General features: G+C 40.6%; 1 protein-coding gene across 1 annotated transcript in view; it reads right to left on the bottom strand.

The window, feature by feature from the left end:
- The window catches only part of LOC103480641 (serine/arginine repetitive matrix protein 2-like), a 49,341-nt gene that overhangs the window by 26,705 nt on the left and 9,326 nt on the right, over positions 1-13,310 (bottom strand). The window contains exons 2-13 of the mRNA XM_017310476.1: positions 7,983-10,248; positions 5,626-5,687; positions 5,285-5,323; positions 4,926-5,189; positions 4,549-4,823; positions 4,268-4,455; positions 3,895-4,029; positions 3,661-3,759; positions 3,544-3,578; positions 1,882-2,813; positions 618-788; positions 502-536 (exon numbers count right to left, since the gene is read on the bottom strand). Of these exons, the coding sequence (XP_017165965.1) occupies positions 502-536; positions 618-788; positions 1,882-2,813; positions 3,544-3,578; positions 3,661-3,759; positions 3,895-4,029; positions 4,268-4,455; positions 4,549-4,823; positions 4,926-5,189; positions 5,285-5,323; positions 5,626-5,687; positions 7,983-10,248 (4,501 nt within the window). The remainder of the gene's footprint in view (positions 1-501; positions 537-617; positions 789-1,881; positions 2,814-3,543; positions 3,579-3,660; positions 3,760-3,894; positions 4,030-4,267; positions 4,456-4,548; positions 4,824-4,925; positions 5,190-5,284; positions 5,324-5,625; positions 5,688-7,982; positions 10,249-13,310) is intronic.

Raw genomic sequence — 13,310 nt, 5'->3', positions numbered from 1 at the left:
TATATATATATTTGTATTTTAAATGTTTTCATTAAGAGCAAAGCAGAATTGAAGGTGAATTCCTTGTTTGAGTGCAGAAACCTGGTGAATAAACCTGATTCTGGTGTTTATATTTGCTTATTTTACTCAAGTTAAACTCACAGCAAGTTGTACCAAATTTGCTGCAATGGATTCTTCCACCTTTTTGCAAAATTAATGTTTCTTTTCTAAATAAATATATAATTATCCACTTATTCTAATAGCAGTCAAGAGGCTCTCAATCGGCTTAAATATATTCTTATTTGACATTACTGGTAATGACAGGTAAGAGGGACTTTTTGGTTTTTAAATTCAGTGAAACATTAAATGGAGAATTTCATGATCTTATAAGAATTTAACCGGCGTCCACAGATACAGATCAGTCTTCTCGAAAAACCCAGATGAACATTAATCAGGTTGGATGTTAACTTCCACACGAATGAACAACAATACTTATGAAGAGTTTTGGAAATAAAAACCTACCGTCGAGGACTTGACAGTTTTCTCTGCTGTGTGTTCTGCAAGACAAGATATTTTAGGGAGAAGTGATGAGCAAGCTAAATGAAAGTATGATCAAATATTGACGTGCGACTTCTTACGCGTTTCTTTTTGCTGCTCCTGCTTTTCTGTCTTCACCGCGGCTGCGAGGGAGAAAACGTCAGCTGGTGCCGCTACGCCATCATCAGGCTTCGCTTCAGCAGATTTTGGTTCCTCAAGCTTCACAGCTACGACGTCGCTCACAGGCTCTGGTGTCAGATGACTGCTTACATCTGTCACAGATTGTTCAGAGTAAAAATAAAATGAGTTCACACAAAGATTTATTGTTACATCGTGCTCATATGAATTCTAAAAACACTAGAGTTAATTATCAGGACAACACTTTTTCCTAAAGTAACTGTCTAGCTGTCTGCAAGTTTGGTCAAGGTTCAAATAAAAGCCCCGACAACATAAAAATAGAAAAATTAGACCTACTTTCTTTTCCTCAAACTTCATCCCAAACACCTTCTAACTTCATAAAATATCTCCATACAACCAAAAATGGTTTCATTTTGCTTTTGTATGCAACAAATGGATGCAAAATATTAAGGGATTTCCTAAAATGCAGTTTTTGAGCTGACAAGGCTGAAATGATCAATTCTTGCCTATTTACATAAACCAACATGGACGACAGCTAAAATGTATCAGTCAGTTTGCTGAAGCATTTTAAAAAATAGTCCAAAAGATTTTGAAGATCTATTTCATGGAAAAAAATCTGTCATTTTTACTTACAGAAAATCTATTTCACATAAGTAAACATACTTATAAGTCCTAAAAATTTATGTTAGTCCTGTCACATATAAATAAAAATGTCCAGAAAAAAGATTTTTAAAATATTGACTAAAATCAACTGTATCTGCCATCTTATATCTACTAAACTAGCCGTCTTTCAAACCCACGTTTTTTTATGTTTCTTTTTGAAGTATCACATTAGAAACGACTGAAAGAAGCTGCAAAATTTTAAATGATAAGGGAAAAAAACTATTACTTGCTTGAGGTGGTTTTTGAATTTTCCGAAAAAGAGTTACTGTGCAAAACGAGAGATGGAAACACATTTTTTGATTAAGTTCAGCGAGCGACCGCATTCACTAGTGTATCTGTGCCTTACCAGAGGCACCAGAATAGAACTCTCCCTTTTTCTGAGATGTTTGATTCATGCTAGCTTGCCTGTGCTAGATCCCCTTTACTCCAACCATCCCTAACGTCAACATCTAGTACAAAATTACGCTAAATCAGTAGATGGAAAAATGCATTTTCTACTTTACGTCATTTAATAGTTTGCTCAAAATTTGCATGACAACTGGATGGAAACTGTTTCAAACTCACCTTCCTGCTTCGTTTCTGTCTTCTTTGGAGACTGTAGTTGCTCAGTTTCTGTCTTTAACTTTCCTGCTGAGGGTTCCGATTCCTCCATCGGACACGGCTGGACCTGCGATGAGTCTCTCTCCAACATTTTTTTGGTTTTCACAGCAGTTTGCCGTGTTTGACCTGGATCAGCAGAGGTTTTATGTGGAGACGACAAACACGGCGGAGTTTTAACTCTAGCAGCTGGTTTTACAGTTTCTGAAACTTGGTCTTTGGACTCAGCAGAACTCAAAATTTCCATGGGTTTTCCTGGTTCAGCCTTTCCACGTTCAACATCTTCAACTTTGATTCTTACAGAATCCACTTTGAGACATTCTTCTACTTGATTCTCTTCAGAGGTTCCCACTATGTCGACGGTTTTGGACACCAGGGGGAGCTCTTGGCTTTCTGCTTTGGCAGCAACCGGCTGGTTTTCTGACGGTGCTGATTTGGACTCCAAGTCCTTCACACCCAAAGCGTCTGGTTGGGTTTCAGCCTTCACCGGGTTTGACAATGTTTCTGCTACAGGAGTCACTTCCATTTTCTCCTCTTTATCTTCATCACCGACAGTCGTATCCGACGTCTTCATCACCTCAGCGGTCTCACTGGGAGTTTCAGCAGATTTTATTTCATCACTTTCAGGTTTCGTGTTTGTCGCTTCGTCTTTAGAATCGTCGGCATCAGCCGTCTTTACTGGACTTTTGGTTTTTTGGACTCGTGGCCCCTGTTTAATTTTAACTCCAAACGGTTTTACTGCACTTTTTCCAGCTGTATTGGGTTTCTTTACAGCTACCTGCTTGGTGGAGACACCCTTTGCTTTTGGAGCAACTTGGCCTGTCGTGATGGTTTTAGCCCCAGGTAATGCAGGTGTCTTAGCTTTCCCAGTGGATGTTGTACTGGACTCTGCAGACTTTCTGTAGAGAAAAGTCACAAAGGATAAAGTAAGAGGAGAATTATCTGAATCAAAGAAAAGAGATTTGAAGGTTGTTTTTTAGGCTAATTTAACACATAATCTTCCAAGATGTCCTATCATGTTGTAGAAACTGAAGAAAACTGCAGTATCAAATTTAGAGAAAAGCAACAAAAACCTTCCTCGCAACAAAGAATGGTTGAGAATGTTACTAGCTATGCCTTACCAGGAGAAGACTAAACTCTAACAATTATACAAATAACTGCGTAAGAGCGTTTAATGAAGCAGCCAATAGACATTAATCATTATAAACAGCAACTGGCGTTTTCTTTTGACAAATTGATATGATGCCCCGTTTTCCTTTTCAGAAAACATTTTCTTTTCCATAAAGAAATATTTACGGAAGATAAAAACAAACACTCCCTCTGTCACAACTTTCAAAGATCTAGGGTGAAGAAAGGACAGCTAAAGTCTCTGCAGACCCCACACATTCTGGACACAAACCGTTTACCGTCAGAGCCCAGATCGATACCATCCCTATTCACACCAATTCAACCTCATCTTCCTCTTTTGTAAAAAACTCTATGAATATATGAATGATCCATTACTTTTCTGTCAAATGTCTCCATTGAGAGTTAAAGCTGATTCTGACATAGCACAGTCTAGCTTTATCAAAGCCAACCTTATATCTTTTTTATAGTTCAACTTGAGAATTACTGTGAGGTAAAACTTACTTCTGCGCCGACTGAGGTTTCTTGGAAACAACATTCTGTAAATAAACAACATTGATTCTCATTCAGTGATGTTAATGAGTGAGGTAAATTTGTGAAGCAAAAGAGAAAGTGAATCACCATTTTTTTGTCAATGTAGACAGTCAGTCCTTTCACTTGGAAGCATTGTAATTTCTTCAGTTTCTCTGCATCTGCCTCTTTCTCAAAATGGACGGCTGCCTACAGATACAGACAAAATTACAGAATAAAAACGTAAAAGTCAAATTATGACCACCCATCCCATTCATCTACTTTTAGGATAGATGAATATGGTTATGAAGATAACCAATAACTAATTAGATGTATACTGCATACCTGCAGTGATGCTCTTGCTATATTCACTTCTTTGACTTTTCCAAATTTCTCCAAGGCATCAAAAATGTCGTCATGAGAAAGGGAAGCAGAAACGCTAGAGAGCCTCACTTTGCCAGCAGATAAGGACTCAGCAGACTGAAGAAACAGAAAGGAAAATAATCAGATAAAAACATGAAGCACCAATCATGTTTTATAAAAAACGTCTTAAGCACTATTAAGTCTCACGTTTTAAAACCTTCGCACATTCGTTTTAGTTAAGGAGATGCAAGCTGATTGCTTCTTCTCTGCAACTTTTATTTTGAAGAATCACAGCGCAAAGTCAGAGTAAACAGATAAAACAAGTCATCATATCCATTTGTCAAATGAAAGTCACCATAGGCTTCGCTGAAAAGCTTTTCCCGCTCTTTGGATGGCTGGATGTGGCTTTAGCTGATTTAGCAGAAGATGTCTTCTTCTCTGTGTTGGAAGAGGACTTCATCTTAGCCAGCTCAGCCAGTAACGCAGGAGCCAGAGTTTTAACCATGGCCTCCAGGTTAGATTGTTTGGACAGAGACTGGACAGCTACAAGAACAATGAGAATTTGCGTGATTTACCAGCATGAATTTACTCGTTTATTAAAAGTTGAAGGTAAAATATCTTGGGCATTCTTCAAACCTGTTGTTTCCAGGAGCCTCTTAGCCAGTCTGTCGGCACTTCTGGACCTCTTACGCTGAGGCGCGGATCTCTCCGCTGGTGACCGCGCCTCACGATTTCTCCTTGGTGACGAGTGTCTCTCGTCGCTTCTTCTTGGAGACGATCGATGCTCATAGCTTCTCCTTGGTGACGACCGCTTGGCTTCCCTCTTCCTGGGAGGTGATCGTCTCTCGTAACTTCTTGAACGTGAGCGGTGGTGAGACGAGGTTGGGTGATCATAGGAACGAGAGCGGGACCTAAAAGAAACAATTGTTCAAATGTAGGCGACTTACAAAATTTTGTGGCATTTATATATATATATATAAATATAAAAAAACATTGTATATTTTTAAAAAGACCTGCGAGAGTGTCTGGAGGTGTGTGGCGATCTGCTACTTCGTCTCTCTCGTTGACCGTCGGAGGAATGATGGCGTTGTGGACTATGTGATCGAGAGCGGCTGCTACGTTTTTGTCTTCTACTCTCTGACCCATAATGGTGGTGCGGACTTTCCTTGCTGTCCTCTGATCCACGTTGGCGTTGAGGGCTAAGGGAATGGGAACGAGTCTCATGGAAACTCTGGCCAACAGCTGTGGGCGAGGGTTGGGAACCTTTACCTGGACCACTGTGGAGAATTATGACAAAGGAAAGCATGGTTGAAAAACGGAAAAGGAGAACGATCACAAGGTGTCATAACTATGACTGCAAACCAGCAGTTACCTCAATAACTCCAGTGTCGTCCCATCCCAATCAGGGCATCTTTGGAGAAAAAATAAAAACACCAATTAAAATCAAAAGGAGACAAGGTTCCAACAACTCAAGAAACAAACAGACTTAGGAACGATTCAAACCAATTCGTAGTTGTTCGAAAATGTGGTCCTCAACTGAAGGGACATTAAACATGAACATATTTCTGATTCCTTTGAGTATACCACATAGTTATGCTGTTGTTGTTGTTCCAAAGTATATCTATAAACACCTTGCCCATGAACATCAATAGAATTTTTATTGTAACACAGTGAGAAATTATGTAGTGAAAGCAAAGTATATTTTAAACTCACCGTAACCTCAGCAGTCTGCAGCTGTCGAGATGAAGGCTAGTGTTCTGGTGGGAGAGCCAGTCCTATTCAGAACAACAAACAGATGTATTAAAACAACATTGTTATTAAGCTACATTTAACTCATCAAAACACTTTTTTAAAAGTATATTCAGACAATAAAACAGTCTTTTACTAAGTTTAGTCATTACTAAACAAAGAACAAAGATACAGAAATAAATACACAGTAAAAAAAAATATGCATGAACCCAAATCCAAAATTAAAACATCATCAAGAGTACAATCTTCATTAAAAAAAAGCATGTTTTACAGAATTGTAACAATGACAAGAAGTCTTTGGGAACTTCCATCGTCCAGTTCTTCAGTCTTCTAGGTCTTGAAATATCTCTAGTTTCCTAAATCCCATCAGGATCGTTGCAATGTTCAGTTCAAGGAAGAAAAAAAAAACAGCTTGAGAAGGGAGGGGTTGATGGGAAAAATATGAGAGGCAGAATGTCCATCTTTAAGACATATTATGCGAACAAAAAAATAAAAATGGTGGTTTGTTCTTTTGGTAAAAACCAGACCCTCGTTCTATACTTTGCTTCATACAGAAAATCCAGACCCTCAACAATTGCTGGCTGGAAGCATGGACTCGAATGAAGTTTTCAATGATTGGATCTGATTTTACCCAATCGCTAACATTTGATCATGATGTATATAAGATCGATAATAAAGGAAGGGATGCTCTGACGCTTACTGGAATTTGCACATAAACAACCCTGCAGTTCAGCCATTAATCAGCAGTTCTGATTAATGGTTGTTAATCAGAACTGCTGGCTTTCCAAGACAAATTTATGGGTGTCTTTACACCTGATAACCCAGTAGACTCGGTTTTATTTGGAGACCAAAATTGCAACATTTGTAACATTTTCAGCGGATGTGGTCCTCTTTTACAGAACAATGTGTCTAACAAAGCCTTTGAGCAACCCGTTTTCCCCCCTCACCTGTTTTGGCGCTGCAAGAACCACTGGGAGGAAAAAACAAAGTCCTTAGAAGAAGACATTGAGCACGTCTTCATTCTTCACAAAATGTTAATTAAAATGGAGTGAGATATGTTGTCACACGAGATTTCTCCTGTTAGCATATTTGTTTTGGTTGCATTTATCCAGAATGCCCTGCACTATAGTTCACTTTCTGCTTATGGAGCAGCATCTGATCCACATGACATTCACATATGTCTTTGAACTGCACTAGAGTTCCCTTCAACCAAACAGAGACCTAGGTTTTCAGGTGGACCAGATTAAGCTCTTTTTGGTCCACATCAGAATATGATTGTCCATTCATGCCTCCCCAAACAAACTGGACCAACCTTCCAGGCAAACCAATGAGAGTTTGATTGAAGCGGACTACACAAGGCTGTGTAGTCCGCCTTGTGTACCACCCCTTGTGGACTACACAGCCCACAAGGGGTGTAGAATTCTTGATTCTACACCCCAAGAATCAATGGAGTACGAGGCTTCACATTGTCACTTCCTCCTCTGTAACTGCCAAACTACAACCATGTATAGGCAGACTACAACTCAGAAACACAACAACTCCTCCTGTTCACTGATTGGTCCTAATGAAATGCATCCCAAGAAATCAAGGTCAATAGGACAAATCGCAGATGGAGCACTGAAAGGAGACGAGTATCGAGCATAGGAAAGCAGTGGTCAGGCTAGTCAGATAGTAGAGCAGGAACCAGAAAGGAGGGTAAGACCAAATAAAAGGTATTTGGTCTTAATCCCAGAAGAAGCTAGAAACAGCTTCTCCTGAAGCTCCCATAAAAAATAAATATGTTGGAGGTAAAAAATTTTTTAAAACATTCTGCATCTTCCACTGATCCTTTAGTTCTGCAGATACCCATCTTGTTCTTCTCAATGTCCAAGAAATCATTTCCCCCACATTTTTAGCAGATTTATACATGTGATTGCACAACAATCATGGTTAGTTCAACAACATCCATTTCATGCCACTTAAACATCTATGTCAATCTAATACAAAATGCTTCCTGACTAGTTTCAGGTGATCAAATTTGTTTGCAAATCGCACAACGGAACATTATAAATCAATAAATAACTATTGCTCGTAACATCTTGGTACATGCCTTTTAGTTTCTGACAGGGTTGTTAAACATAAAAAGTTGAACAATAATTTATATGGTTTCGTATTCACAATAGTTCATGTTTTATAACAGTCTATGTTAATCAACTCATCCTCCAATTAAAAACGATATTTTCTCACTCATAAACATGTCAGTTTATATTGAAAATCAGGACGAATCTCCGACATACACCAACAACGTCCTAAATGCAAGGAGAACAATTTCTTCCACTCACCTTCATATTGGTACATTCTTTCATACAAAGACAACAGGTATGAGGAAATATTCTTGGTGTTGCCGCGGCGTAGTCCTGCATCATGGCCGGTGTTGGTAGTTTGGACGGACCCATCTTTGGTACTGATGTCTGGTCTTTGAAAACTGGAGGCGGCATACGAGGCATGGCTTCCATCCGGCCTTGGGCTGGTGTAGGTAGAGAAGGACGAAGTAGCACTGGGGCTGACATAGGAAGAAGAGGACGGATTGGAACTTGGGCTGGTGTAGGTAGAGCAGGACGACCTGGAAAGGGAGCCAACCGGGGTGGCATAGAAGCAGGAGGACCTTGTTGTACTTGTTTCAACTGCAGAATTGGCTGCAGATGCATTTGAAATTGTGGCTTCTGTGGTGGCGGTCCTTGATGCTGCAGAGTCTGCTGAATTGGCTGCTGTTGTGCTGGTATCTTATTCCCCTGTTCTGAAGATTTTAATCCTTGACCTTGAGTTTTGCTCTTATTATTGTTGTGAGAGTCGTTACTGTGAATAAGCACGAGGCCGGGACGCCCAGGATGAACTCCACGACTTAAATTACAGGGTGGATTGAATGGCTGGGGTTGAGTGGATGCCTGGCGAGCTGGCTCTGGCTGCTTCGGGGGAGGAATTTTGGGGCCTTCGGGCTTGAGTCGACTTAATTCTGTGTCCTTGTTCAGCAATCCGAAAGATGGGAAGAGCGACGTTGAAGTCTGGCTTGTTTGGACTCCCAATTTTTTAGATGGATCGCTGCTTGATGGTGCCACATGGCTCCTCAGTGAGTCAACAGTGGAGACAGAACTCATCTGGCCATGTGAAGAGACAGCTGGTCCAGTTTTCAGCTCTCCAGGGCCTCTTTGAAGTGGATCTTTGACATGACTGCTAGGTTTGAAAGTGTCAGTATATAGCAAACTTCCACTCACACCAGCTACAGCAGAACTGCCAACAGTTCTTCCAACTTCATTCCCAAGCTCTGTGGTATATTTGCCAGTATGTCCATAATCGATCACTTTACTTGGTTTAAGAACAGTGGATGATATTTGATCTGAATTGAACCCTCCCCCCATGGAAGGAATAAACTTGTCCTTTTCACCCATACTTCTGATGGGTTGAGTTGAACTGTAGGGGTTGGATTGAACAGCAATTGCAGCTTTCTTTTCCTTCTCCAGCTTGATTTGCCTTAGGATGAAAGGCAGGTTCTCAGGTGTTATCTGGTCTTCTGGGTAAGAGATTAGGTGTTCCAAGTCTTCTTTTTCAAGACCAAAGTGCAGGAGAATGTTCGAGGCTGATTCTGAAGTATACTTGGGGCGAATGGGCTCCGGAGGAGGCATAGACGTAGCTGGTCTTTTTATGTCATAGCCACCCAAACCTGGAATGGATGACATATGTTTTCCTTCACTGGAGGTACTGAAAAGACTTTCACCACTGCCTAGGAAGGTGGAGGACGCAGATGAATATTTTTTTGATGACTCTTCCTCTGAACCCCTCTGGCATATAGGCAACCAGTCCAAACTGTTGTTACTACTATCCACAGTAAAGGGTTTGTTTACTAGAGTAGCAGAAGATGTCAAATATGAAGGCATTCCTTTGTATGAAGAAGGAAATATGTCTCTTTGAACGTTAGTAAATTGGGTATTTTGGCTTGAGGAAGTTTGTATCACCTCCTCCCTGGCTCTACTGATATTCAAGTCCAAACATCTGTCTATGTCTTCATCTACAGTAATCTTATTTCTCTCGGGTCTGTAGTTTCCTGGTAAAGACATAATGGACGGTATAGGTCCTCCAGAGGGTCCACAGGTAAGACCAGAAGATCCAGAAGAGCTGAAGTTGGAACCAGAGCTAAAGTGAGGCGGTGGCCTCCGAGGGTCCATCTCCATTTGCCCACCAGAGAGTCCATAAGGTCCCTGGGATGGCATCTGTTTGCCAGGGGCAAAGGGATTATACATGGGATGAGACATAGTGTTGGCAATTTTCAGAAGGTTCAGGAGATTGATGGCCACAGCAGTCGGCGAAGGTGGTTTTGTGGGCAATCCCGGAGCAGGTATGTGGGTGTTTGATGTCAAGGTTGGAGCACAGCCACCAACAGCGAGAACATTGTTCATCTGCGTTAATGCTAGCTGAGCCTTCAGCTGGGCCAACTGCAAAGAAGCAGCTTGCCTTCCTGTCAGTGGCGCGCTCCCAGGAAGCCCGCTGAGAAGTGGGGTTGTTAGGACCCCTGGAGCAGGACACGGGGCGCAATTCTCCAAAAGCAAAGAAAAGCTGAAAAGTTCAAAAGAACAAAGACACAAGGTTAATGACTGGGGCTAGACTTTAGCTTTGTAGCCGAATGAAATCCATCATTTGGAGGTTTCCTGTCCATGAGCCAACTCTTCTGTTAGCTACACAGACATTTTGACAATATATTTTTCCAAGTCTTACAGAATATACCAACAGATATGGTACAGAAAACACTTGCAAAGCCGTTTATAAGACATAAAGACATAAAGACATAAAGACACAAAGACACGATTTTTTTCTAGGGACAATTTCCATAGCAACAAAAAAAATCAGTTAAAAATAAATGCTCACTGCCACAGAAGATCCCAAATAGATGGAAGACAACTGATTTGATCTTTTAATTTAAAACAAAATGTACAAAGGGGAAAGGGTGTTTGATTGTATAATCAGTTTTAAGGTTGCAAAATTCTGTCTTTACTATAGATTCTTGGGAAGTCGATGAACTGCAACAAAACTTCCAAAATGGCGATTTCCAGAGTAAATATTCTATTAAAAAGAGGAACAAAACAACAGAGTTGCCACATGCAAAGTCAAAATGCAAATTAAATATTTCTTTCTTAAAACATATTAAATCTAATCTTGACATATAGTCTTGTTCTAAATCGAACAGTCTTCTGAACCATGAGACATTTTGGGGATCTAACAAAACAAGTAAGGCTCTGAAGTAGTGATGACCCAAATTGATTCTGCTGATGACTTGTCATCTTGACTCCATCTTCAAAAGATCAGATGTCAAAAAAAAGGATTACATAGATGAACCGGCAAAAACAAACAAACGGGTGTTTTCCTATCTGACAGTACGGTAGACTCGGTTCGCCTGAGGACCAAAATCACAACATTTGTTCCATTTTCAACTGCCCCAGGTTGCTTTCACACTACACTGTGTCAAAAGAACCAAACGCTATGAGCAACTTGTTCCTCCCCCCCGCCTGTGGTGGCGCTACACCAAGAACACTGAGTTCAACTTCCCTCTTCAAGAAAAGTCAACAAAAACGGAGTTGTGTCACATCTTAGCAGTTGTAGGATTTCTCTTTTGTCTTTGGCAAAAAACCACAAGCTAATTCTCCCACTGCGCTAGATATGACCATTGTTTTTTGTTGGATTTACCTGGAATGCCCTGCGCTATAGCCCACTTCCTGCTTTTGGAGCAATCTCTGGTCCCACTGACATTCACATATATGCACCAGAGTTCACTTCAACTGAACTGAAACCTAGGTTTGTAGGTGGACCAGAGTTTGTTCTGTTACTCTGCATTAGAGTTCGACTCCACATTCACCTCCCCAAATGAGCTGAACCTTTTAGGCCAACAAACTGGAATTTGATTAAACTGGACTAAACAGGCCTGGTGTGAATGTACCCAAAGTGGCTTGATCTGTTTCTTCTTTGAATCACCATGGGCCACATTTCTGTTGCCCTCTTCAGTAGTTCTTGTGGATCACAGCGATGTACCAATGGGCTTTGTTAATTCGCCAAAGGACAAATATCCAATTTCAGCACCTCTGATGGAGCCACAGGCACCCCTTATACACAAAATATGTTTCTAGGAGCAAAAGACAAGCTACAATGACAATATTTGCTGCTTTTTATTTAGTTGAATGAAGAAATTTGATTGAAAAACACTTTTGCTTGAGTTCACGACCGCTGGAAATAGGCAACTCCCCAACAACCGTGCAAGGATAAGTTTGCTTGAACAATGGATGTATCGATAATGAATGGTTGGATGGAATAAATGCTGTGATATAATAAGTATTTAGCTGAACATTTTGCAACAAAATTGAGCTTTTGATTCTAGAATTGTGCCGTTCATGGTAACAGTATATTGGAGTAGCTCTGCTCCGTTAGTCAGAGTTGTTCTTTTTGAAGACCTCTGTCCATAATTATTCTGGATGGGCCTTTGCATGTTTGAACAAATGTTTCCTTTGGTTTTGAATTGTGTGCAGGTGTAAGGATTGTTTTGGGGTTTTTTTTGACAAGGTTTTGGAGGGTTACTATAACTGGAAGCAGCTGACTGAACTAGAAAGCTACTTCAGTGTTTTTGTATTACTTCTTTTATTCATGTGTGTGGTCACAGTGACAGCCATAAAAATAATCAAATTAAAATTGGAGTGGTTTTTGTTGTTTTGAATTTTTTTCAATTAGTTCGCCACGTTTTTTTCTTTCTTTTTTTGTTGTTGTTGAGAGTTGAGGAGACAGTCAGGACAATCGATGCAGTGGTCAGCAAACCGATGGGCCCTCTGGTGCTTCCGGTACAAACAGGAAACCTGCTGACCAGCATCAATGAGCCGTGAAGGAAGAAGGATGCTGTCAGAGCTGTTCAGCTAATAGTGGAGGAAAGCAGGTCTCCGGGTTTTCGTATTAGTCCGCATTTACTCCAACTTTAACCTGAAATACTTCCGTCTTCAGCACCAACAATCCTTTCATGAACGAAGTTCAGAACAACATAAAAGCGAAATCACGTTTCGAAAACGTTAAAATTACCTCAGTGCATTTTAAATTAGATCGCAGCCGATTCCGTTTTTTCTTTTATCTTTATTAAAATACCAACTACTGCAGATATATTGGGGTCGTAACCAAAAACCTGGCATATGTTGTTGCAGACGTTTACTTCAGCCTGCTAGGCCTGTGGAAACCGTTCCAGATTAACAGAGAAAACAGCGTTTTCTCACCGTTCGCCGCTTTTACATCAATATTAGTTACATACCACTCGTTATTAGTGTGCAGCTTCCCTTTTTCACGAACCCCAAACGGCTCCTCTGATCGATTAAAGTGATATTTTAGGTTCCTCCATTAGCTTCTCCGACCGTTAGCAGGGAGCCAGGTTAGGAGTGAACAGACATGCGCAGAACGATTCGTGTTTCCGCTTTGGTTCCCTCCAGAATAAAGGTCCAACCGTTAAAGACCAAGCGGAAAGGTCGCATCATATTCACGACGGCGCGTACCGGCTATCGCGGTGTTTGGGTGGAGACTAGTTTGTCAGTATTTGAACAGCTTGCCAACCTTTTCTGTCATATGGCTAAATTTAAAACTATAAGTTTTATACAGTA

The sequence above is a fragment of the Poecilia reticulata genome, linkage group LG18 (genome assembly GCF_000633615.1).
Source record: "Poecilia reticulata strain Guanapo linkage group LG18, Guppy_female_1.0+MT, whole genome shotgun sequence".
NCBI classification, from domain to species: Eukaryota; Metazoa; Chordata; class Actinopteri; order Cyprinodontiformes; family Poeciliidae; genus Poecilia; species Poecilia reticulata.
Note: the sequence above shows the minus strand (reverse complement) of the source record. Positions and strands in the feature narration are given on the sequence as shown.